A 26507-nucleotide genomic window follows, 5' to 3' on the forward strand; every position below is an offset into this window, starting at 1 on the left:
CACAGCACGACAAGGGTGAGGTTTTCAATCTCCACCCTAAAATAAATAGAGTTTCGTATCAGACTCGTACAATTGTCGGGCATTTATTTTTGTCAAGCTGTCTGCCAGAATATGTTGCATATTTTGCCAATATTAAAATGTAGAGCACAAAACAAAACACAATGCACCCAATAATTGTGTGGATATTTTTGCTGCAAAGAACAATAGGCCATCTCCAAGGGCCTTGATCTCGCGCAGCTTTCCAGAATGATCCATTAGAAATGCATAAATAATATAAGTATAAATGGCAGGCTTATGCAGCACTTATGTCGTTCCCCTGTCCCATCAATTTGCATCTCAGTTCAACCTTTGGCATACAACATGTTGCTTCAAAACAATAATAACAACAACTTGAATTTATATGGCACCTTTAGCATAGCAAAACATCCCAGGAGAATATCACAGGAGAATTATCAATGAAAAGTTAATGTTTGGCAAAATTTACATAGAAATAAGTTTAGTTCTCAAGTGTAGAGAACAACAAAATGCTCTTGTTTACAAAGTATTCCCTGTCAAAATAGGAACCTGAAGGACAAGTAAAATATTTATGTAATAAAAACAGGAAATCTGTAAAACTTTGGGAAAAATTCACATACAAACAACTTACATTTATATACCGCCTTTATTGGGATAAAACGTCCCAAGGTGCTTCATAGGAGCATTATAAACCCAAACATGACAGGGGCTGCATAAGGAGTTATTAGGGTAGGTGCCCAAAGAGGTAGGTTTTTTAAAGGAGTGTCTTAAAGGAGGAAAGTTAGTAGCGAGGCAGAGACGTATAGAGAGGAAATTCTAAAGCCTAGGGCCTGGGCATCTGAATCCCTCAATTGTGGAGGGATTAAAATCAGGGATGCTCAAGAGATCATTAAAATATAATGCCTGTCTTTACCTGCAAGGATTTAAACAACTAAAACAAAAACAGAATTACCTGGAAAAACTCAGCAGGTCCGGCAGCATCGGCGGAGAAGAAAAGAGTTGATGTCTCGAGTCCTCATGACCCTTCAGCATCCACAGTTTTTTTGTTTTTTAACAACTAAGGTGGTTGAGCTGTGTGAAATGGTGATGTTAGCAACCATCTGATGTTTGGTTGAACTGGTGACAATAATGGAAGAATTTTGAGAGGTTCTCTAAACAGCATATCAATGCAATGCTATTCAGTATTTATGATATCAGTAGCTATCAAACTTGGGAGTAAGCAGAACTTGCTACAACTGACCTGTGGAAACCTGTTCTGAATTAATCCATGGTTCATATAAATAAGCAAAGGACCAATAGTGTTGGTATTGTCCGGCAGATGGTGCTGACTTGAGAACAGTTGGAAGCCTGGGTTCATTCTGCCTTGCATGTGATAACTCAGCATAGTTCTGGCCTACTTCGCACCATTTTCAGTCATGCTTGCAATCTAGTTTCACAATAAACATTGAAAAATACTGAGTGATTTTCTCCTACAGACACTTAAAAAGCTCACATCAGTATTCCTGTCTCAGCTATCTTAAGGGGCGGTGTCTCAATTAACACAAAGCACCGAGAAACAAGATAATCGCTTGTTCAATAACAAACAACTTCCTGCCTTAGATTTGAAGTGAACATGGTGCAATAAAGTGAGAAGTTGCAGCAATATAAAATGTGCTGTTCTAGTCAAAGTTTACCTTTCATTAGATCACGACTGATCTGCACCTCAACTCTACTTACCTTTGATCCGTATCTCTTCGTATGCTTCCTGACAAAATATAGCAATCTCGACCTTGGAAGTTGCAATTGACCCAGAAAGTGCTCAGAGGCAGACAGACAAGTATTTTTTTATTCTTTCATAAGATGTGGGTGTCTCTGACAAGGCCAGCATTTGTTGCCCATCCCTAATTGCTTTTGAACTGAGTGGCTTGCTAGGCCATTTTGAAGGGCAGTTAAAAGTCAACTCTTGCTGTGGGTCTGGAATCACATGTAGGCCAGACCAGGTAAGGATGGCAGATTTCCTTCCCATTAGTGAACCAGAAGGGGTTTTACAACAATCAATGATACTTGTTATGGTTACCATTACTGAGACTAGCTTAATATTCCAAATGTATTAATTGAATTTAAATTCCATGAGCTGCCATGCTGGGGTTTGAAGCCATGTCCTCAAAGCATGAGCTGTGGTCTCTGGATTACTAGTCCGCAAACAGAACCACTACACCACCATCTCTCCCTAAAATGCCCCTATGCTTACATCACTCATTTGAAGTTTATTCAAAAGGTATGGATATGTAAATTTCAATGAGTGAGATGTTTTGTTCACCAAAGTTTTGAACAGCCATTTATTAAAAATATTTGACCAAATACGCTGCCTTTTCACCTTGTGAAGCCAAAACCTTTTGTGTAAATCATAGATTAAAATTTTAAATTTAGATTTTTTTTTAAAAGATTTTATTTATGTTTCTTTTACTGCTCTCTTAATTCCATCTTTTTCTCCCTCTCTTTACTTTAGTTTTTATAGGTGATTAGACATTGTATTAAATATTCTAACCTATAGTTCTTGGTTTATACTCTGTGTGTCTCATTAAGGATTCTTCAATCTGATTGGTTAAGGCCATACACAGTTACTTGAATTATTTGCATATTTTCTTGGTCTCCTGCAGAGGGCATAGTGATGAAATGGCTTTCTAATCACCACAAATCCCATGAAAATCCCATGGGAACTCTGTGGGGAAATGAAAGTGTAATAACGGCTGGTGCCATTCATTCACCACTGACTGCAAAATCTGGTTGTGTTACATTTCTGGAGGTACTAGAAGCTGAAATTATGGGCAGGATTTTCTCTATGGGCTTCTAAATCCCACTGTCAGGCTCAATTGGGGGTCAGAACCCCGCACTGTGTTATAAACAGTCACTCAATGTGATTTTCCCCTGACTGGCCAATTAGTGGCCAGAGGACAGGCTCATCATCCAATTAAGGACAGCGGACAGGCCATCGGAGCTGGAGGGCCAATCTGAGGCCTCCAACTTGCAAGGAGCAGCAGGATGCCATGGCAGGTAAGGGAGGAAGAGGGTGCTTCAAAGTGGCTTTTGCAGCCAGCTCACCATTGTGGATGAGGGTTCCCTCAACAGACGGCCTGTGGCTGCTGCTGTGCCCAGAAGGCAGGGAGGGCCTCTCAACCTGCCTGGAGTGCTATCTCCAGGCAGCTAAACTGGCCCCTGGCACCTCCAGGAAGCTGGAGGCTGACTGAAAATTTCCAGTTGTCCTCCACTAACAGGCCTTAATCGGCTATAATTTGTTTAATAGGCCACGCCATGTGTGAGTAGGTAGCTCTGCTGACCCTCCCCACATTCTACCTCTGGGAAAAGGTACGGGGACAGGAGAGAGCTGTCCAGACCAGCGATGCTATTTTTAGCACCCAGGCCTTTGTTCCAGGGCCTGGAAGGATCACAAAATCAAGCCCCATACCAAGTATAAAAGTTGACATCAGGGCAATTGTATCATAAATATTGACAAAAGAGACATTCATACTATTTGCATAATAGTTATCCACGTCATCTATTTTCCAACCCTTTACGAAAAAGGGCAACTTTTTAATATTAAATGCTTCACATTATTAAGTCTTTCCTTAAATGCAAAAATTCAAGGGGAAATTATGACAGACACTAGAGTCACCAATCATTGCCCCAAATGACACATTCAGCCATTTCTCTATTTCCATATATGACGATAGATTCATATACAGGGTGAATTAAGAATTCTTTTGTTCCATGTTTAAATGTTTATTCAAGTAAATGGACTTAATTTGAAGTAACAAATGTAATCAACAGTGCCTGGTCTATGTAGTGGCCAAGATTACCTAATACTTTGTACAGAGCTAGTTTCATTCCTCTATTAAAGAGTTTTCTCTTTTAATTAAACAACTATCCTCCTGTAATGGATCTAGCTCGCTGCTTCTTTTGTATCATCACCACGATTTCATAACGTTTTGAACATCTCTTGGATTAATTATGTTGCTTGAGACCTTATTGCTTGTAACTATGTCAGAACACTGGAGAATTGTGTGTGTTCATTGTCCGGAGTTTCAAACTACCCCAGGCACACGAGATGAAGACTCTTCCTTGCTCTGCACCAACTGTAAAACATCTAAAAGCAAAAAATGTTCAGGTACTTCTAATGAAATTCTCTGCCACCTGGCGATCTCAGTTAAAGGTCAGCAGGAGTATTGTCATATTACACTGCTACAGAAGTGGGTGTATTTTTAAGGTTACAGCAAGGAATATCATTGGAAAGATACGCTGTGCATTTGGGCCATTTAGGCAGGCAGGCTAGAATAAAGGGTTAATGGTTCTGTTAATATGGTTATGATGATGTTACTGATGTAAGTGTGACATCAAGAGTCAGATGACTAAGAAACTCTAGGGGAGCAAGGCCAGAATAGTCTGTGTTCTGAAAGACATATGTTTACCCTGAGGTCTTTGTAAATAGTTCCTAATAAATAGTTTCAAGAAAAGCTATGTATTGACTATCTCAAGTCTATCATAGAATATGCAAAGCCTCACCAAGGCATGGTTAAACAATAAGACGTGATAACAGTGAAACCTCACCAAAACAAGGTGATAACACAAGACATGGTGGCAGCGCTGAAGGCCACAATTTAAGAAACTGAGGCCACAGATCGGTAACCCATGGGTGAAGACTTTGGAACAAATTGAATTCACAATGATGAAGATCAAAACCGAAAAGCACCACATGAGGGAACAGTAAGACACACACCATGTCAACAGGTACTGAACAGCCACTACCCCTTCTACAGCCTTTCCAACACATCGAGGGTCCTCAGCAAGGACAACGATGGGAGTTCTGGAAGAGTGAGTTTGAAAGGTACCAAATAGCCTTGGGTTTACAAGGAAAAACTCAGAAATGCCAAGTCTGTACACTTTTATACGCAGTGGGGAGCCATAGCTGATGTCCTGGTGCAGCAAGGTGTCGGGAAGACCTCGGCATCGTACGATGAAGTGATAGGGGCCTTCGATATGTACATCAGCCTTAAGAAACAAGTAGTTATAGAAAGAGCAAAATTCAACCAGAGGAGCCAAAGGCTGGGTGAATCCATTGATTCCTTTAGTAACAATTTATATTGATTGGCTAGTACCTGCAGTTCCAGTGCCTGAAAGTTGATATGAGACTGCATTGTAGATGTGCTGTCACGCTGTCTGATTTGTTACAATCCAAAGAGGATTTGACCTTAGAGAAGACCAAACAGATTGCAAGACAGGCAGAGTTGCGATGACAAAATTGGGGTGTAATCTGGGGAGATGTCAAGGCTCAGGAAGGGTCCATCCAGTATGTAGACCCAAAATTGGGAGACTTGCCCACCGAAAAACCTGCGAAAAAGCCCACCAAAACAACCAAATGAGTGGGGAGAACTCTTCCACCTATGCTAAAATGCTCCAGATGTGGCGCCAGTGGACAACACCGCCATGAAGACTGCCCAGCAGGAGGAGCTGAATGCTTTCTCTCTGGTAGGACTGGACATTTTAAACAGTTTTGTAGATCTAAGACACAATTCAAGGGAAGAAAGCTAGAACATGTTCCCAACCATTTTGAGGTTCAAGAAATAGGAGATACACCTTTCCAATCTGATGACTTCTTAGGAGAAATCATGGAAGCCGTTAAACAGTTCTGATCTGTAGAGTTGGAAGTCCAAGGATACAGAACCCAAATTTAAACTCAACACCAGGGCAGGAGTTTCTGTTTTATCGGACAGATTGGATTTTCTTCAAAACTGGCTCAGAGAAGTAAAAATCCAACCATCTGACTTAACGTTACAAGCGCCTGAAGGCTCAGATGTCAAAGTGAAGGTTCAGTTCACTACAACCCTTCGGCATGAAAATAAAGAAATTAACGAAACACTTTATATCTTACAACACCAGCAAATGTCTCTGCTCAGCAGGTCAGCGTGTTTAAGACTTGACAGTGGAGCAATACTCAAGGATGAATACCCAGCATTGATTAGAAGACCAACAGACTTTGAAACAGCAGCAGCACTTGAAGTTCACTCATTACACAGCGAGTCACTCTTTATGTAGAAACACCATGCACTGGACATGGGCGGAGATTACAGCTCTCTTACATCTTTTCGCAGGCGTGCTAGAAGGCAAGGAAATAGACGGCACTAAAAAAGTCAGTGACCATCACTAGAGGAGCCTCTAAACCTTGTTCGGCTCTTCCCTGACAGAGCTCATGAGAATGAAACTATCTCAGTAGCAGGTGATCTTGTTGGAAAAGGAGGTCCTAGATCTTGCTACACTCTTTTACTCCACTGCCAAAACTGTTGAAATCACTGTTGTCTTTTTTGAGGCGCGTCAGTCTATGATTGAAAAAGTTACTGAAGAGCTGCATTCATCTACTTATCCCACTGAGCCCACCAGTGAGATGCTTTAACAATTGCTGGCTGACCACAGTAAGCTATCAGGGAGAAAGAGATGCTTGATTTCAAGTTGGATCAAACCACAAGAGGGATTTCAGAGCTTAATACTTCATATGAATGTGTGCTGTAGCCCACACTTGAATCTCACCAGCAAGTCATGGGTACTTTCAAATCATCTTTTGGTGAAGAAGCAGAGCCCCAACTATAGATCTTCTACAGCTGAAGAGTCCTACACAGGATTTAAACTAGATCCAGGTTTGGAGGTTTATTTCGTTGTTGAAGATGGTGTACCCCTACCTTCCCATCACCCCGTTGCCTAAAGCAGAGCAGCCTCACACAGAAAGCAGCTTGTAACTGATACCACCACATACAGGGAGTGCAAATTCTACCTTAAGAGTAGTGGGTAATTTGTCTTTTCTTCGTACCCTGCAATGTCTTCGGGGTGTTCTTCGTTCTTCTGCTCACCTACCAGATTTATTCAAATCACAGGTATTGAATATTTCTTTCACCATCCATGCAGCAGTGAATGATACAGCTCTGAAATTCTTCATCGAAGTTGAAAATGCTTCATCTTCTCCTGCCTTTCCCCAGTGTGCAAAGTAGAAGCAGAAGATTGCGGGGAGAATATCAGCTTGTTTTCTTTCCTTTCAAGGAGGTATGATGTCTTGAGGATTTCTTTCTTGAATCAGTTTTTCATTGAACGAGTTTCACAGCCATTAGAGTAAAGTCATCATAAAAGTCACAGCTCAGGTATCAGCAATCGTCAGAAGCTGCCATCCCACTCCACCAATGTGTTTGCCTTCCAAGGAGAAGAGAAGGGATGCATACATCCACAAAATCCTCCAGGAGAGCCAAGAACGCTAAGATAAAAGCAACATATTGCAGATGTTGGAAGTATGAAATAAAAACACAAAATGCTGGAAAAACTCAGCAGGTCTGGCAGCATCTATGGAGAGAGAAAAAAAGTTAATGTTTCAAGGCTGTATGACTCTGAAGAAGAATCATAGGTACTCGAAGCAATAACTCTGTTCCTCTCTCCACAGATGCTGCCAGACCTGCTGAGTTTTTCCAGCATTTTCTGTTTTTATTTTATATGAGCTGAGAACACTGTTGGAAATTGAAACCTCGGGTGACAGTAACTTGGGGTGGGGTGGGGGGGTGGGGGGGGTGCGGGGGGGGGTGGTGGCGTGGGGGAGAGGTGGTGAGGGTAGGAGTTGGATAGAAACTATTAACAGTACAGGAGGTTTACAAAAGTTGGAAATGTAATGTAAATAGTTTAACAAAAGAATGTAACAGTTCGAGCATATACTTGGAGGGACATGTAGAGTAATGGGTTAATGGTTATATTAATGAAACCATGATGATATAAATGATGTAACAGTGACATCAAGAGTCAGATGATGAAGAGGGTCCAAGAGAGCAAGACGCAGTGTAGATTGTGTCCTGTAAACCATGTGCTTACCCTGAGGTCTTTGCAAATAGTTTTTAATAAGTAGTTTCAAGAAAGACTATATATTGACGATCTCAATTCTATCATAGATTAAGCAAAGCCTTATCAAGATAAGCTAATTGGTAAAACCTCACCAACCATGGTGACAACATGAGACAGGTAGCACTTGAAACTTTCAATGCAAGAGTTCCAATAAAGTTAAGACATCTTTCAAATTGATGAGTCTAAAAAATAAACATTGTTAGATTAAAGTTTCTCAATTTGCAACCTGGCAGTTAAATTGACTGGGGCCTCTTGCACCACCTCCCAGGCAACAGGTCCTTAAGTTAAAATTCCCCCCAATTATTAGGAAAGATCATAATTGCTCCATTATCTGTGCATGACTTTGAATCGAAATTAAAATCCAACGTACAACTAAATATAAATTCTAATGTTGCATCAACATGAATTGTCAAAGATGTATTTTACCCTGTCAAGATCAAACCTGCTTTTACCAATCTCCAGGCTAATGACATCAAGCAATTGACAGGCTGTCAAACACTGACTCACATCATTCTGTTGTTTATGTAAGAAATATCCAGCTTAACTCTTGGCTCAATGTGCTCACACTTTGTATCTGGAGCTGATGTGGGTCGAGCTATTTATAACGTTGTACAATAATGAATGGAGTAATTTCATATCCAAAGGAGCTAATAGGCCTTGTTAGCAACGAGTCGGAGCCCACCATTCAGCTGTCTCAATCTCCCTGCTCTCTACCAGCTATCCACTCTGAATTTCAATCTGAGTCTTCACAGGCTTAAACTCGTAAAAACCGAATGCAAGATAAATTGGATAAACTATTGGAAATTTGGGGAACTTTTGATTATTGCTTGCCCAAACAGTGGATGTATTGATAAACCATTAAGAGTGCTTTGTCTTTTGAATGACTGAGACCTTTTGGCAATTTAATTATTGAAAGATTTTGTTTTTCTCCTGTAACTCATATAAAAACAAAAAAAAATGCAGAAAGAGTTCCTTTTTTGAAGGAAGGTCAAACTTGAATTAATACTAAACTTATAGCCAAAATATGTTCAACTGTTAATTACATTTAAGTAGCGAGGATACTATTTTAAAATGTCCCCTTAAGACTTACATAGCAGTACTTCCAGCAAACCACAAGTAAAAAATCAGTCAGAGCAATGGTTATGTGGACAAGAAAATGAGTAGATCCTCAGTGCTTAAATGTAATTAGCAGCTGAATATGTTTCAACTATAAGTTTGGTATTAATTCGAGTTTGATCTTCCTTCTAAAAAGGAACTCTTTCTGTATTTTTTTGGCTTCTATGAGCTACAAGAGAAGAAGAAAATCTTTCAATAATCAAATACCAAAAGGTCTTCAGTCATTCACAGGGCAAAGTTTTCTTAATGGTTTATCAATACATTCATTGTTTAAGTAAGCAATAATCAAAAGTTCCCCAAATTTCCAAAAACTTATCCAATTAATTTTGCGTTTGGTTTTTACTAGTTTAAACATGTAAGCTCTCAGATTAAAAGTCAGGGTGGGTGGTGAAGAGCAGGAGATGCAGCTGAATGTTGGGTTCCAACTTGTTTCTGCTAACAAAGTCTATTAGCTCCTTGGGAAGTGAAATGACTCCATTCATTGCTGTACAATGTTTTATAATGTCCCGACCCACATCAGATCTACCGTATGTCAGCTTGGCTCTGTTGGAGGTCCTATTGCCTTGGAGTCATTATATTAAAGCCCAATTCCAAGGAATTATTTCAAGCTGACACTTGTTTTCACAGCCAAACTATATTCTGCCTCTGGTTGATGATTTCAATGTTGCCCCCAGTAGTGTGATTTGGTTTTTAAATGAGCAGCATTATGAAATGGTGTGCATGAAAATTAAGGCTAATGAACGATGCGATGTAACAAATTATAGCTGACACTTTTCTCCATTCTGACATCATCTTCCTTTATTTTAACCTGGGTCCAAAAATAACAATTCAGATTTTGATTAAATGCACTCCTGCACAAATTCACTTGTGATCCCATCACACACTCCCAGCAGTCTTTTGTTACAAATTCACTCTCAACAACTCTGGGAAAGTGAAACTATGATTTATCAAAATATCATAGGTTGCTGTGAATTCTTTTTCCTGGGCAGAACACACTCTACTCATCCCGTCCTTCTGTGTGCTAAGTTAATATGGAATCCATATGGAGACCAAGGCTGGGAACTGATTATTCAAGTGTACCTGACATTTCAGAAAGATAGGAAAAAAGGAAACTGAAGTGGGGTAGCTGTGTTAGTAAAGGATGAGAAAAGTACTGTAGTGAGAAATGATCTTGGCTCAGAAGATCAAAATGCAGAATCAGTTTGGGTGGAAATAACAAATAGCAAGGGAAAGGAGTCACTGGTGGGAGTAGTTTATAGACCCCCTAACATTAGCTACTCTGTAGGAATATAAATCAAAAAATAATGGGGGATTGTAAGAAAGGTACTGCTACAATCATGGGTGATTTTAATCTTCCTAAAGATTGGATGAATCAAATGGACAAAGGTAGCTTTGAGGATGAGTTCATGTAATATATTTGAGACAGCTTCTGAGAACAATACATTCTGGAAGCAACCAGGGAACAGGCTATTTTAGACCTAGTAATGTGTAATTAGACAGAATTACTTGATGATCTCATACTAAAGAATCTTCTAGGTAAGAGTGATCATAAGATGATAGAATTTCACATTCAGTTTGAGGGTGAGAAAGATGAGTCTGGAACTGGTGTCTTAAACTTAAATAAAGGCAATTACTTCTTCTTATCATGTCTACGGACTGTCTATACATGGCCCAGCCAGAACTGGACACATTTTTGCGCCATGATGTTGAATTCAGCAAGATCTGCAACAGTGCAGGGTTCCTCTAGCAATAGGCATTGCAGGAGATGTTGCATAGTCTGTGGCTCAGTTCCACATTCACAAGTTGTCGGGCTGGTTGTATATTCCCATTTGCTTAGTGACACCTTTGAATGACCTACACCAGTCCTAAGTCTGTTAAGGTACTTCCAGGTTGCCCAGTTGCAATTAGCTCCTGGGGGAAGGCTTTCATCTGGTAGAATTTCCATCGCTGGGGGTTGTTCAAGACTGGCGAGCTGGTCTTTCCACAAGGCGATGTGGGCTTCAGATGGGGTTGATTGTAATGGAACAACACTGTTCATGAAGCTCTTCCTTGACTTTAGGTGGCAGGGTGTAGGTGTATGACCATGTAGAGGGTGCCTCTCACCTGATGTTTGACGGAGTCGCTCTTTCTTGCTGGCCACCATTCTTCTTATATCGGGGGAGCGATACCCACCAGGATATATGGGCTGTTGGTGTTTGTTGGTTTTATACAACCTGTGATAAGTCGGCAGCTTGCATTCAGAACGGCATCCATCTTCTTAGCATGAGTAGATCTTTCCCATGCAGGGCAGGCGTATTCGGCAGTGGAATAGCAAAGAGCAAGTGCACTGGTTCGTAATGTTTTCAAGCTTGCTCCCCATTTTGTGTTAGTGAGCTTATTCAGGATGTTATTTCGTGCGCTCACTTTTGCCTTTGTCTTTTCGATGTGGCTCTTGAAGATGAGGCATCTGTCAAGGGTGACTCTTAAATAGATAGGGTGCTCACAATGCGTCAGTGTTGCTCCACACCAGGTTACTTTAAGCTCTGTCCGCAAGAATGACCCAAACCTCCCTGTCGCTTGCCATTTCAACACTCCACCCTGTTCTCTTGCCCACATGTCTGTCCTTGGCTTGCTGCATTGTTCCAGTGAAGCCCAACGCAACCTGGAGGAACAACACCTCATCTTCCGACTAGGCACTTTACAGCCTTCCGGACTGAATATTGAATTCAACAACTTTAGGTCTTGACCTCCCACCTCCATCCCCACCCCCCCTTTCTGTTTCTTTGCCCTTCCTTTTGTTTTTTTCCAATAAATTATATATATTTTTCTTTTTCCCACCTATTTCCATTATTTTAAAATATTTTTAAATCTTTTATGCTCCCCCACCCCCACTAGAGCTATACTTTGAGTGCCCCACCATCCATTCTTAATTAGCACATTCGTTCAGATAATATCACCAACTTCGACACCTATGTGTTCTTTTGTTCTGCTGTCTGTGACATCTTTTGATGATCTGCTTCTATCACTGCTTTTGCCTACAACCACACCACCCTCCTCCACTTCTCTCCCCCCACCCAACCCCACCCCCCCCCACCACCTTAAACCAGCTTATATTTCACCCCTTCCTGGGATTCGCCTAGTTCTGTCGAAGGGTCATGAGGACTCAAAACGTCAACTCTTTTCTTCTCTGCCAATGCTGCCAGACTTGCTGAGTTTTTCCAGGTAATTCTGTTTTTGTTTTGTATTTCCAGCATCCGCAGTTTTTTGATTTTTGTTTTTATTACTTTAAGCTGGCGTTTGGCTTCATGGTTTCTGAGGTGGAATGCACAAACTTGCATCTTTGATGGGTTTGCACAAAGGTGGTTCTCTTCATAGTAGGATGTTAGTCCCTCCAAGGCCTCAGAAAGCGTTTTCTCCACAGTGTTAAAATCAGTGCTTTGCGCAGTGACACATAAGTCATCAACATATATAAAATGGCGTGTGACACCATCTATAGATTGGTCATTCGTGTAGATGTTGTACAGCAGCAGTGCAAGCATGCTTCCCTGAGGAAGACCATTCTTCAGATTACGCCACCTGCTGTGCTTCCCACTTAATTCAACATAGAACCGGCGATTCTGAAGCATGCTTTCCAACAGCTCTGTTAAGGCAATTACTAAGGAACGAAGACCGAGTCGGTTACAGAAAAATGGGAAAATAGATTAAAAGGAAAGACAGTAGAGGAGTGGTGGCAGACATTTAAGGAAATATTGCATAACTCACAACAAAGATATATTCCATTCTGAAGTTGCTCTCCATTTAAATAATGTTCTACTTTTCGATTCTTTCTGTAAAAGTGCACAACCTCACATTTTCCCACATTATGCTCCATCTGTCAAATCTTTGCCCATTCACTTAATCTATCTACAGCCCTTGTAGGCTCTTTATAACTTACTTTCCTACCTATCTTTGTGTCATCAAAAAGTTTGGCTACAATACAGTCTGCCCCCTCCACCAACTCATTAATATAGTTGAGGCCCGGCATTGATTCCTGTGGCACCCCACTAGTTAAAGTTTGCTAACCTGAAAATGACCCATTTATCCCAACTCTCTGTTTCCTGTTAATTAGCCAATCCTTTGTCCATGCTAACATATTACCCACCTACACCATAGCTTGTATCTTGTGCAGTAACATTTATGTGGCACCTTATTAAATGCCTTTTGGAAATCCAAATACACAACATCTACTGGTTCCTCTTTATGCACCCTCCTTGTTACATCCTCAAAAGAACTCTAATAATTTTTTCAAACACAATTTCACTTTCATAAAACATTTTGACCCTACTTCATTGTTTTCTAAATGACAGATGTTAAACTAACTGGCCGATAGTTTCCTGCATTCTGACTCGCCCCTTTTTTAATGGTGGCATTACATTTGCGGTTTTCCAGTCCACTGGGACATTTCCAGAATCTAGGGAATTATGGAAGATTACAACCAATGCATTCACTATCTCTGCAGCCACTTCTTATAAAACTTTAGGATGCAGACCATCAGGTCCAGGGGCCTTGCCAGCTTTTAGTCCCATGAAACCATTATCGATTGTTGTAAAAAGCCATCTTGTTCACTAATGTCCTTTATGGAAGGAAATCTGCTATCCTTATCTGGCCTGGCTTACATGTGACTCCAGACCCACAGCAGTGTGGTTGACTCTTAAAGGCAGTTAGGGATAGGCAATAAATGCTGGCCTAGCCAGCGATGCCCACGTCCCATGAATGAATGAATGAATAAATAAATAAAAATTCAATGCTCCTTCAGCTAGGCTGCCATGCCAAAGATCTGCTCCCACCTCATGCCAGGGCTGCCAACTCCATCCCAGATGTCTGAAATTACACTTTCATTTGGATCCAAAGTCCACTCAGTGCCTGTGCAATAAAGTTTAGAGCCACTCATGTCCAACATTACATACTGGCATACCCTGCACCAAAAAAAAGGTGAAGTATATTCAGGCCATTACGATAAAAACAAAATTATGTAATTTTCAATTAAAAAAAAATTAACATTCCCATCCCTGGGGACTTCAGTTTTGAGGCTCCCATCAATGAAGAGACTACATAAGAATGTTTGCACCATCCAAAACTCTTACCTGCACTGCACCCTTACCTTCGTCTGACATCCTAGCTCTCCTGCTCCAAAGAGCCCTGCTCAGATCTGGTCATTATTAGGAAGTTTGGGGGGGGCCTCCACCTGTCTGTGTCCTCTCAATGTGGTTTTTGGCTTGTCTTCTCCTGAAAGGACAGAGGAGCATTGACTAGTCCACTCTCTATTTGCAGCGCCATTGCATCCTGGCCAACCGCACCTGAGGAACACCTTGCAGGGCACATCCGAGTCATGGCCTTTGAGCCGCAAGGCACTCAGTCCAAGTAGCCAGGGCTCATCCCTTTGGTCAGCTCTGGCACAATTGACAGTTGGCACTCAGACTCTAGCACCCCTGAGCTCCACTGGGGGACAGCCAACTCTTAACCCTTCACCGCACTGATCCATGTCAACACGGTACTCACCCTTGACGAGCGCAGCAGATCATTAAAACTCCTGCGGCACTGCACCAGTGTGCGCCACACAACATTGTGGCTGCTGACATCAGCTGCCACCTCCTCCCACACTTCTATTGTCTGGTGAGGTGGCCTGCTCCTTCCATCTCTGGGGATGAGAGTACCCCATATGGCTGCCACCTCTTCCAAGAGCACCGTGAGGCACTTATCCAAGAAACAGGGGGCTGAGTGCCCGCCCGACCTGCCCTCCCACCCCCATCTCCAGCCGCTGTTGAGGCCATAGCTTCACTCTCCAATATGCAGATTATATGATTCTTCCCTGGCAGCCTTCAAGGAGCTGCCTTTGCTGTTTTTAAACTGCCCACCGGGTTGCCATTGGACCCGGTGCCCAACAGGCCCCCGCCCAACTATTGGAAAGACACGTTTCACACTGGGTGGGCCTTAATTGGCCAGCCTGCATGAAATCGTGGTCATGGGCCGATCATGGTCCTGACTGGTCCCAGGCCCGCTGATCGAGGGCGCCCGCCAAGGGTAAAATTCAGACCATGGGGTCAGGCCCCGTTCCAGAGACATGAGCACAAAATCTAGGCTTACGTTCCAGTTCAGTATTGAGTGAGTGATGCACTGTCAGAGGTGCCGTCTCTCAGATGAGATGTTTAACCATAGCCCCATCTACACTCTTGGGCAGATGTAAAAGGTCTCACAGCACTATTCAAAGAAAAATTGGCTACCTACATTACAACAGTGGCTACAGTTCAAAAATACTTTTGTCAGATATAAAGGGTTTTGGGACATCCTGAGATTATGAAAGGTGCTACATAAAAGCAAGTCTTTCTTTACCTACCAAATCTGGAAAAACTCTCCTTCAGATGCAAACAGCTGTGGAGTCATAGTTATACAGCACCGAAAAGGCCCTTCGGCCCATCAAGCACCTATCTATTCTAATCCCATTTTCCAGCTCTCGGCCCGTAGCCCTGTATGCAATAGCGTTTCAAGTGCTCATCTAAATACTTCTTAAATGCTTCCCCATCACGAGACCATGGTAGTGAATTATAAGGTACTATAACACTTCTGCACAGCTAGGAAATGGAAACAGGAAATGCTGGAAGTACTCAGCAGGCCAGGCAGCATCTTGGAAAATAAAAACAACGGGTTGAATTTTCCCCTCGGGGGCAGGTAACAAGAGTCGGGACTGCTTTCGGATCCTAAAACTGCCTCCAGTGGGAAGCTGATTAAAGTTAACAGTTCCACATGGATGAGCCCTTAATAGGTTTCCAGTCCAATTAAGGATGGCGGGCGGTCTCTCGAAGCTGGGGGACCAATCAGAGGCTTTCCAGCTTTAGAGAAGCGCCCAGCTGCAGTGCAAGGTAAGTAACTGGAAGGGCACATCGACAAGAAGGTGCCCTCTCAGCCACTTTTAAAAACCTGTGTGGGGCCTGTGTGTTTGTTGGGAGGTGAGGTGGGTGGGAGTGTGGTGTGTGGGGAGCCACTATCCAGGGCTGTATTTAGGGTTGCCAAGTGCGATTAAATGTATTCCTGGAGGTTTCATCAGATGGCTTGGCCCCACCTTCCAGTTGGCCAACACATCCATACTTGTGACGTGCTGCTTTCCCATGGCAATTGGAAAGCAAAAAGACTCATTACCTAACTCGATGATGGTTGACAGCCAAACAGCCATTTTTTCCCCATTTCCAATTTTTTTTTTTAGCTGGGGAAGAGAAATGTTCAAAGAAAATAACAAAAAAACCTATCTTTTTTTAATGTCCCGATGATTTTTCTCCAGGATTGCACATAGCAGTGTCCTGAAGATTGATCTTCAATTCCTGGAGACTTCAGGCCAGTCCTGGAGGGTTGGCACCCCTAGCTGTAGTCCCAAACAGGCAGGCAGGGAGGACCTGCAGGCCTGTCTGGAGTGCTGGCACCCCAGCCTGCCACTGTGGGTGCCCAGTTCCAGGCAGTTGATCTGTCCCTCCACATCCGCCCGATTGTGTCGGGAAACTGGAGGCTGAGTGGAAAATCCCAGTTGGCCTCCATTACCTACCCTTCACAAGACTCTTAACAAGGCTGCCTTGAGGGGGTGGATGACTTTCCCAGGTTCCGATCCTGCATTGGCCAAAATGACCGATGCAGTATCGGGTATGGGGTGGGGAAACAGACAGATTGGCCTTGTAATTTTCAGGCCCTGACAACCTCCTTTCTGGATCTTGGCAGGCCCAAACCTTTAGACCATGGAGTTCACGGGCAGAACCTTGTGGAGGCAAGAACACTGTATTGCCTCTTGTCTGGAAAGTCTGCTGCATCTTGTGTCATTCAGGCTCTTAACAGCTCAGTGACAGGATTTCGCCCGGGATCAAGGGTCCTGGAGGTGGAAGACCTGCCTGCTGAGGGCTGCCAACCAATCAGAGACCAGCAACTCTTCTGTGCTCAGCAACACCACCAAGGAGGTAGTGGCTGCTGGTGGTACTGCAGCCAACTGAGGCCTCAGATCAAGGAGGAACCCTGGCACAGGTGAGTAATGGTGGGAAGTTGGGTGGTGCCGTGGAGGTGGGTCGGCAGCAAGAGCAGGGGGATGGCTCTCAGTGGGCCAGTCCCCTTCCTGATGCCAGGTCCTTCAATCAAGCACAGAGTACCTTTGAACAAGGTACCACCTCTGGGAGCCCGCAAGCAAACTCCAGGGTTTGCTTGTCATGCTCCCCACATGGCGAGCCCCCCCGCCCAATACTGGGTCAATGCCAAGTGTGGTGAGATGAGGCCCTTAATTGGCCACTTAAAAGCTTCAATTGGCAGTAGGGGTTGGGTGTTGTAAAACATCCATGGGTCTTCCTGCCACAGACTTATGGGTGGGTACGCGAAGGTGGCAGGGACCCACCCACCACTGTCCCACCTGATTAAATGCCCCTGTCACCAAACTCGCCATGGGGAAGGGCACAAGATCCTGCCCTATGTTTCAGATCAATAACCTTCCATCAGAACTGGAAAAAGGCAACCTAATCAAAAGCCCATTGCCCTGAAATGTTAACTCTATTTCTCTCTCCACAGATGCTGCCTGACCTGCTGAGTACTTGCAGCGTTTCCAGTTTTTAATTCCAGGCTCCCAGCAATCTGTGTTCCTATCTGGATAGCTCAGACACTAGGTGCAAACTGCAGGTTAAATGCTTTCCCAAAAAAAGGAACAGTGAAGTTCAGGAGGGGAGGATCCCATTTTACCAGTTTCTTTCAGAACCTGTCAGAGCCTGTCAATGCAAGTGGATTACAGTAACCTGTAAAACATAGTTAATTTGAATTCCATAAGATATAAATAAATTTCAAAGCAAAAGACTCTTGATTTAAACTCTTAGCTGAATAAGAGTAATTCCTGGAAATGGATAAGAAACCGACTGAACAACAACAACTTGTATTTATATAGCGCTTTTAACATAGTATAACATCCCTAGGTGCTTCACAGCTGGTTCCTCTTCATTGCTGGTTTGCAGTGTTTGTCATATACCTTATCTGCAGATAGAAACCACATGGGAGCATGTTAAATTGGTCTCATTTTTAAGCTAGGCTACTACAGCCTTCCCAAAAGCTCTATAAATTTGGGATTCCCTATTCTACAATTTCCCTTTAATTATCCATAGCACCCTTCATCTTCCAAGTGATCTTTAAATTCAGATCCTTATTTTCAAATCCTTCCATGGCTTCACCCCTCCCAATCCCTGTACCTATTCCAGTCTCACAACTCTCTGCAATCCCTGCACACTAATTCTGGCCTTGTTGGATCCTGTGGATCCTCGTTGCACACTTGTTGTGCCAAGTTGGTATTATTGATAGAGTTGATCAGCAGAGACTTCATAGGTAGAAACTCCTAGCGTATTTACAAAGGTACTCAGCAGCAACTAAACAGCTAGGGTTCTCGGTTTTCAAGAAGGAGTTAGGTATAGCTCTTGGGGCGAAAGGGATCAAAGGATATGGGGAGAAAGCGGGAGCAGGCTATTGAGTTGGGTGATCAGCCATGATCATGATCATGATGAATGGCGGAGCAGGCTCGAAGGGCCGAATGGCCTACTCCTGCTCCTATTTTATATGGCTAGGATTTCCTGGACGGCGTGCGGGGGAGCGGGACCTGCTCACCGACACGTAAAATGATGCGGGATGACGTCAGGCAGAACTCCTGCCGTCACCCCGTGTCATTTTAATTTGCAGGTGGGCGGGGACGTAGCTGAATCAGATGTGCTCCCGCCGACCTGTCAACAGCCAATTGAGGCCATTTAAAAAGTAATTGCAGTAGTTGAAGGACCTGCCCATCCAACCTTAACCTTCTGGAATTCAAAGTAACCTTGATTTAGAGATTACTGTAATCCATTTGCATTGTCAAGTTCTGAAAAAAACTGGTAAAATGGATCCTCCCCTCCTGAATTTCACTTTCTCTTTTATGGGAAAGCATTTCACCTGCACATTGCACCTGGTCCTATCTATCTATCCAAATAAAAAAGCAGTTTGCTGGAAATCTGGAATTAAAACCAGAAAATGCTAGAAATGCTCAGCAGGTCAGGCAGCATCTGTGGAGAGAGATGACTATCTCTTGATGACTATTCAATTAGTTGTCTGCCTATTTTCAGTTCTGATGGAAGGTTATCAAATTGAAACGTTAACTCTGTTCCTCTCTCCACAGATGCTACCAGACCTGCTGTGTATTTCCAGCATGTTCTGCTTCCATTTCCTATCCGTGCAGAAGCATTATGGTATCTTGCACTTCACTACTTTGGAATTGTAATGGGCTAGTTTGCAAGGGAAAAATAATTGGCTCTAAAGCCTTCAAAACTTTTGACACCAGCCTTGAAATTTTAGCAGAGCTTGTTTGTGCAAGTGGTGCATTTATGCCCGACTTTACAATAGTGCTTATTCCTGAGTGTCTTCATCAAGCACAGCTACCCACGTTGCAGTGGCTCACTAGCTACATGGATAGAATAGGTGAGATAATCACAGGTTCATAAACAGAAATCAAAATTGTTTTTAAATGATTTTTCTTTGTCAAAGAAAACAGCCTTTGAGGATGATGTAAAAGATTCCATGACACTATTTTGAAGAAGATCAGGGGAGTTCTCCCCACTGGCCTGGCAATAGTCATCCCTCAATCAATATCATAAAAACACATTGATTATCTGACCATTATCATATTATTGTTAGAGTGAGCTTGCATTGTGCAAATTGGCTGTCACATTTCCTGCACGTCAAAGGTTTATTGGCTGTAAACACATTGTGATATTCTGAGGTCTCAAGACTCAGTAAATCAGCCCTAAAGGTTTAGTTTACATAACATATATAAAATAGTCCCCAATAAATCCAATAAAAAATTCGGAAGAAACTTAATTCTTTATCCAAAGAGTGGTGAAAATGTGGAACTCAGTGCCACAGGAGTAATTGAGGAGATTAGCATAGAGATACATTTAAGGGGAGGTTGGACAAGAAGGAATAATAGGATATGCTGATGGAGTGAGGCGAGGAGGGTGGGTGGAGGAGAGGTTGGGGTGGTGGTGGCGGCAGTGGGTGCTGGTCAGAGACAGCTTCAATCATCCTCCAGCTATTGAGCCCAAGCTTTAGACCTCATTAAAACCTACCATCGAAGCCTCTTATCTGCATGAGCATTGTTTCATGCTGTGGTTTGAATCACCCCCCAATGGCTGCAGGAAACTATGGGGTCGTCCCATTAGCTTCAGCTGCACAGTGATATTTGAATGAGAAAGGAATAGAAGGATATGTTTATAGGCTAAGATGAAAGTGGGTTGTAGGAGGTTTGTGTGGAACATAAACACTGGGATAGACCTATTGGGCCAAATGTGCTGTAAACTCAATGTCATTGTATTTAAAGAGTGTGCAGTGACTGAGGACACCACCAGATTGAGCTGTAATTCAGAAATATTTGCAGCTTTGCAGCCAGTATATGGGACTAAGGCTTATTCATAAACACACACAGGTGCAGCAATTTAAATTAGTCTGTTAGCTATGGATTTATTTAATTTTATATAAGCTGAAACTTTAAGAAAGAGAAAAAAATTTTAAAAATTAAATCGCACAGTGGCTGCTATCTGGAACACCTTTCTAATGCATTCTCACTTGTTGTAGGGCACAGTGTGTTAGAGTGCCGTTCATATTGCTGAAGTCTCAATTAGGTTTGATTTGCAGCAAAGACTCAAGAGATCATGAGGGCAACAACTCAAATCCTACTCTCTTAGCTCCAAAACTGAGATATGAAGAAAAATAAGCAAATACAAGAATGTCTGCAATGAAGGGATCACTGTGTGAAAATTGTTGTAACCACTTGGTAAAAATGTAGACAACCTGATTTTTTTTCCTATTGCCTGTGACATACATGGCAGTCCAGGAAACTAGTAAAAATTGACCAAAAGCTTCAAAAAAGCTGCCAACTCAAAGGCAGTCTTAAACATAGGCCTAACATGTGAAAAGATTACTAGGATACACTTTTGTCCTTACCACCTGAGTGTTAAGTGTCAACTGGGTAAATCATAGAGAGCAAAAAATATTGGGCAGAGAGGATTGTATGTCAATGTTTCAGCTTATCCAATTCTCCCCCTGACATTGTGCTCAGGAATTGTTTAAAGACTAGCCAAGGAAGATAAAAATTTACCTCTGTTATACTTAAAGTTCGGCCTCATCGGGAGTACTGCATCCAGCTCTGGGCACCATACTTGAGGAAGGATGTGAAGGCATTGGAGAGTGTACAGAGGAGGTTCACAAGAATGATTCCCAGGATGAAAACTGTAGCTATGAGGATAGATAGGAGAGGCTGGGACTGTTTCCCTAGTAGAAAAGAAAGCTGAGAGGAGACTTAATAGAGGTACTCCAGATCCTAAGGGGTATGAACAGGGAAAATAGTGAGAAACTATTCCCTCTCAAGGGAACATCAAGAACTACAGGGAATATATTCAAAGTAATTGGCAAAAAGAGTAAGAGTGATGTGAGGAAAAATATTTTCACCCAGAGGGTGGTTGGAGTCTGGAATGAACTTCTTGAGAGTGTGGCAGAGGCAGGTTTGATCATGGTTTTTTTTAAATTCATTCACGGGATGTGGGCTTCACTGGCTGAGCCAGCATTTATTGCCCATCCCTAGTTGCCCTTGAGAAGGTGATGGTGAGCTGCTTTCTTCAACCGTTGCAGTCCATGTGGTGTAGGTACACCCATAGTGCTGTTAGGGAGGGAGTTCCAGGACTTTGACCTAGCAATAGTAAGGAATGGTGATATACTTCTAAGTCAGGACGGTGAGTGACTTGGAAGGGAACTTGCAGGTGGCGGTGTTCCCATCTATCTGCTGCCCTTGTCCTTCTAGATGGTGGTGGTCATGGGTTTGGAAGGTGCTGTCGAAGGAGCCTTGGTGAATTCCTGCAGTATATCTTGTAGATGGTACACATTGCTGCCACTGTGCGTCATTGGTGGAGGGAGTGAATATTTGTGGATGTGGTGCCAATCAAGTGGGCTGCTTTGTCAAACAGGAATTTGATTACTATCTGAAAAGAAAGAATTTGCAAGGTTACGGGAATAAGACAGGGAAGTGGGACTAGGTAGGATGCTCTTTCAGAGAGCCAGTACTGACTCAATAGGCCAAATGGCCTCCTTCTGCGTCATAAAGATTCTGTGATTCTGTGAAAATTTTGAATATGAATTGGGACTTAAGCTACAGGTACAACAAACAATCCACCATTATTATAGCAGTAGTAACAAACACAAAGGTGCAGCAGCAGTGGATTGAAAGGAAAGATTTGTATTTATATACCGTTTTCCATGAGTTCCAGGCATCTCAAAGGGCTTTACAGCACCTACACCACATGGACTGCAGCAGTTGAAGTACGTTTCAAGTGTAGTCACTGTTGTAATGTAAGAAATGTGGCAGCCAATTTTCACGCAGCAAACTCTCACAAACAGCAATATGACAATGACCAGATAATCGGTTTTAGTGATGCCGATTGAGGGATAAATATTGGCCAAGATGCCAAAGGGTCTGAGTGCTTGGCACCAGCCCCCAGAGAAAATATTAATATTCAACGTTTTGGGGTCGAATGACCTTTCAAATCAAAACCCGAAAGGATTTAATGTTTTAAATATGAAAATAAAGGAGCTGTACAGGTTTATTTTTTAATTAGTTAGCCTTTGCCCTTACTATTTTCAACTTTTGTGCTGTCCTTCACCACAAGCCTTAGTTCTTCACCCAAGTTTTCCATAATAAAGTTATCCACAGAAAATTTAAAGTTTCAACACAGCTTCAAAACGTTTGATGAAAAGCCTGTCTGAGACCAATAGTAATCAAGTGTCAGTAATGAGATAGCCAAGACTGGATGAATTTCTACAGGAACATGCTAACCTCCTCCAACTCTCCAGTCCTCTGAGGACTCTGTGTTCCCCTAATTCTGGCCCCTCAAGCAACCCCCAACAATCTTTGCTGCATCATTGGAGGCCATACCTTAAGTCTTAAGCTATGGAATTTCCTCCCCAAACTCCTCTAACTCTCTCCTTAAAACCTATCTCGTTGACCAAACTTTTGGTCATTTATCTTAATGTCTCCTTTGTCTTGCTATCAATCTTTTTGTCTGAACATGCTCCTGTGAAGCATGTTAGCATGTTTTTACTATGTTGAAGATGCTGAGAAAATAAAGCTGTTTGTGCCAGATATTCAGCATCTGAATAGTATGCTGTTCGGGAATTATATAAAATGCAGTTACAGTATGTTCATTCTTGAGTAAGCATTTTGTGAGATTTTCAAAGTTATAATTATCAGCCCAAATCCTTAGTATAATTTGGATTTCTACAATCCTGTCTGGCTGCCTCTTTTATTCTCATAGAAATAAAGGGCAAGTATGATTCATGATTGGTTTTAAACACATCATGATAGATATATGCCAAATACTTGCTTTTATAAATATGGAAATTACAAATCAAGTAGATCTTCAATGAAACAAACAAGATTTTTATCTTGAAAGGCTGTAGTAGCTATTGCTATTGATAATCCTGCTGGATTAGAATTGTGATGTACAGTATTCATTATAGTACTGGAGTTTGTAACCCTTTCGTTCACAGTTTTGTCATCTCCTCCGATCTTCTACCTCAGCCTGCTGTACAATCAGCCCTTTTCCCATTCTAAACGCCAATGGAGAAAAGGACCTCTTAGCCCATTTGTCCCAATTCCTCAGTAAAGGGAAGCCATGGGCTGTTTGCTCTGTCATTGTTCCGTAGGCTTACTAGGAAGAGAAAAAAAAAATTTAGAAACGAAGGAAACTAAAGAACGAGGAGAAAGAAAGAAGGAACAGATAAGAAATATAACTTGCATTTACATGGCAGCGTTCATGGCCTCAGAACACTGCAAAGGATGAAGGGTTTGTCTTATAAGGAAAGGTTGAGCAGGTTGGGCCTATGCTCATTGGAGTTGAGAAGAATGAGAGGTGATCTTATTGAAACATTTTTCCCTCGCCAGGCAGCCTTGGCGGGAGCGGGCAGAGGCGATCAGGAAGCCAACCACTGCCCGCAACCGGCTTAGCTCCGCGATTTCATGCGGGTGGGCCAATTAAGACCCACCCTGTGTGGATTGTGAGCGGCAGCGCTGAGCTACCGAAAGTGCGCTTCAATCTCCCTGAGGCACGGAGCTGCCTCAGGGAGATTGGAGCGCTTTTTAAAAGAATTAATGAAGGCGGTAAAAAATTTTTAAAAACATGTCCCCTCATGTGACTCTGTCACATGAGCTGGGACATGATTTTAATTCAAAAATAAAGTTTTCAGTTAATGATTATTTGTTTTAGGAAACCTCATCCGTTCGTGGACAAGGTTTCCTAAAAAATGTAAAGGCCGCTTGGCCTTTTCGCCTGCCCATCAGCCGTTAGGTCGGACGGGCAGTGTAAATTTGATTTTAATGAGTTTGTTAATGGCCTTCATAGGCCTTTCAATTATCGGCAGGCGCGCGCCGAATGAAATATCGTGCGAGTGCACGAAGACTTCAGGATGCGTGCCCAACATCATCGCGCGTCATATTACGCTTGGGTGTGTCGGGCGCATGCCCGCATGCCGAATGTAAAACTCTTCCCATAAGATTTTGAGGGAGCTTGACAGGGTAGTTGCTGGGAGGATGTCTCCGCTTGTGGGGGTATCTAGAACTAGGGGGCACGGTTTCAAAATAAGGAATCTCCCATTTAAGATGGAGATGAGGAGGAATTTCTTCTCTCAGAGGGTTATTAGTGTTTAGAATTCTCTTCTACAGAGAGCAGTGGAGGCTGGACCATTGAATATATTCAAGGCTGAGATGGACAGATGTTTGATTGACAAGTGAGTCAAGGGTTATGGGGAGCAGGCAGGAAAGTGGAGTTAAGGCCACAATCAGATCAGCCATGATCTTATTGAATGGTGGGATAGGCTCAAGGGGCTGAATGACTAGCTTCTGCTCCTATTTCTTATGTTCTTAAAGGAGGGAAAGTGAGGTGGAGAGGTTTAGGCAGGGAATTCCAGAGTTTAGAGCGAGGCTACTGAAGGCACAGCCATTAGTGATGGGACAAGGGAAGTCTGGGATGCAGAAGGGGCCAGAAACGGAGAAATTCAGAATTCGCAGAGGGTTAGAGGAGGTTACAGAGATGGGGAGAGGCTGTGGATGGATTTGAACACTAGAAGGAGAATTTTAAAACCAGAGTGTTTGGGGAACGGGAGCAAGTGCAGTCAGCAAGCACAGAGGTGATAGGTAAATGGGACATGATGTGGATTATAATACCCATTTAAAATAATGCAGGTTTTAAAATTGCTGACAGATGAATATTATACCTATAGGATAGATAATTGATCGGTTAGCATCAGTACCTGTCACAAGCTGCTGTTTGTATCTCTGTCAATAATTGGAACACTGATTGTGAATGTGAAACTGGCATCCTCAAAAAGCTTGACATTTTTCCACAGCTATGGAAAACATGTGCAACACTTTAAGGTTCTTCGCGATAAAGAAGGCAAATATTACTTGTGGGAGGAGAAGTTTCATTCCCTGAATGAGCTGGTGGACTTCTACAGGACCACAACCATTGCAAAGAAGCAACAGATTTTCCTGAGAGATACAAAACCTGATGAAGAGGTATGTTAATTGTGGATGTTACAAGAGAATTGAGAATTGCTATATATTTCATGAAATCAACTTTATATATTTAATTCTATATGAATTCTTATGCGTTCTATTCTGGAACCTCAACCTTATATATTGGCTTGTCCCTACAATCTTCAGAATTTAAACCAAAACCATGACTTTGCCTAATCAGTAGAGCCTGCATTGATCTTATTTTCTCTTCTACTTATTGCAGCCTTGATGGTTGCTAGCACGAATACCAGCCCCTAGTAATCTCATTTAAGACCAGTGTGTGCAAGTATCTCCAGGATAATGCAGCCCTCTGCCAAGTATTCCTGCCACCTATACAGCACATGTGCATTCTCCTTTCTGCCTCTTTGAGGAATACAATGACTGCCTGTTTGGTCGTAACACTTATTCAGGCGATTGTTATTGCTGTAATTTCCTGAGACGGAGAGTGACAGAGAGAGAGAGAGAGAGAGAGACGCTGGCACAGATTCTGGGCAGGCTGTGAACAGGGGTATATCAGTTTTTCCTCAGGCTGTCAGTCCTATCCCAACAGGCTCCATTGTCCTGTCTTTCCTTGTCCAACCTTTCCAATAATTCCATTATTCCAGTGAACTAACTGAAGCAAATATTTTTCCAAAATCTTTGTTGAAACTCTATTTATGTCAGAAAACTAAGGGCAGAATTTTATGGCCCTGTTTCAGCATGGACGGGGCCTTAAAATGCGGCGAGACATTCTAAACCTCACTGGTTTCAGCAGGAACGTAAAATCCCGCTGCTGTAAAATTTCGTCCTTAGTCTTATGAGTGTTTATTTTTCAGTTCCATGTGCTACAATGATTCTGTCCCAATATACTGTACATTTTGCTCTTGGTTTTTAT

At 42.5% G+C, this 26507-nt stretch overlaps 1 protein-coding gene across 1 annotated transcript in view; it reads left to right on the plus strand.

The window, feature by feature from the left end:
- LOC121287740 (GRB2-related adapter protein-like) overlaps nucleotides 1-26507 on the plus strand; it is a 54987-nt gene that overhangs the window by 27234 nt on the left and 1246 nt on the right. The window contains exon 4 of the mRNA XM_041205624.1: nucleotides 25465-25633. Within this exon, the coding sequence (XP_041061558.1) occupies nucleotides 25465-25633 (169 nt within the window). The remainder of the gene's footprint in view (nucleotides 1-25464; nucleotides 25634-26507) is intronic.

The sequence above is a fragment of the Carcharodon carcharias genome, chromosome 15 (assembly GCF_017639515.1).
Source record: "Carcharodon carcharias isolate sCarCar2 chromosome 15, sCarCar2.pri, whole genome shotgun sequence".
Lineage (NCBI taxonomy): Eukaryota > Metazoa > Chordata > Chondrichthyes > Lamniformes > Lamnidae > Carcharodon > Carcharodon carcharias.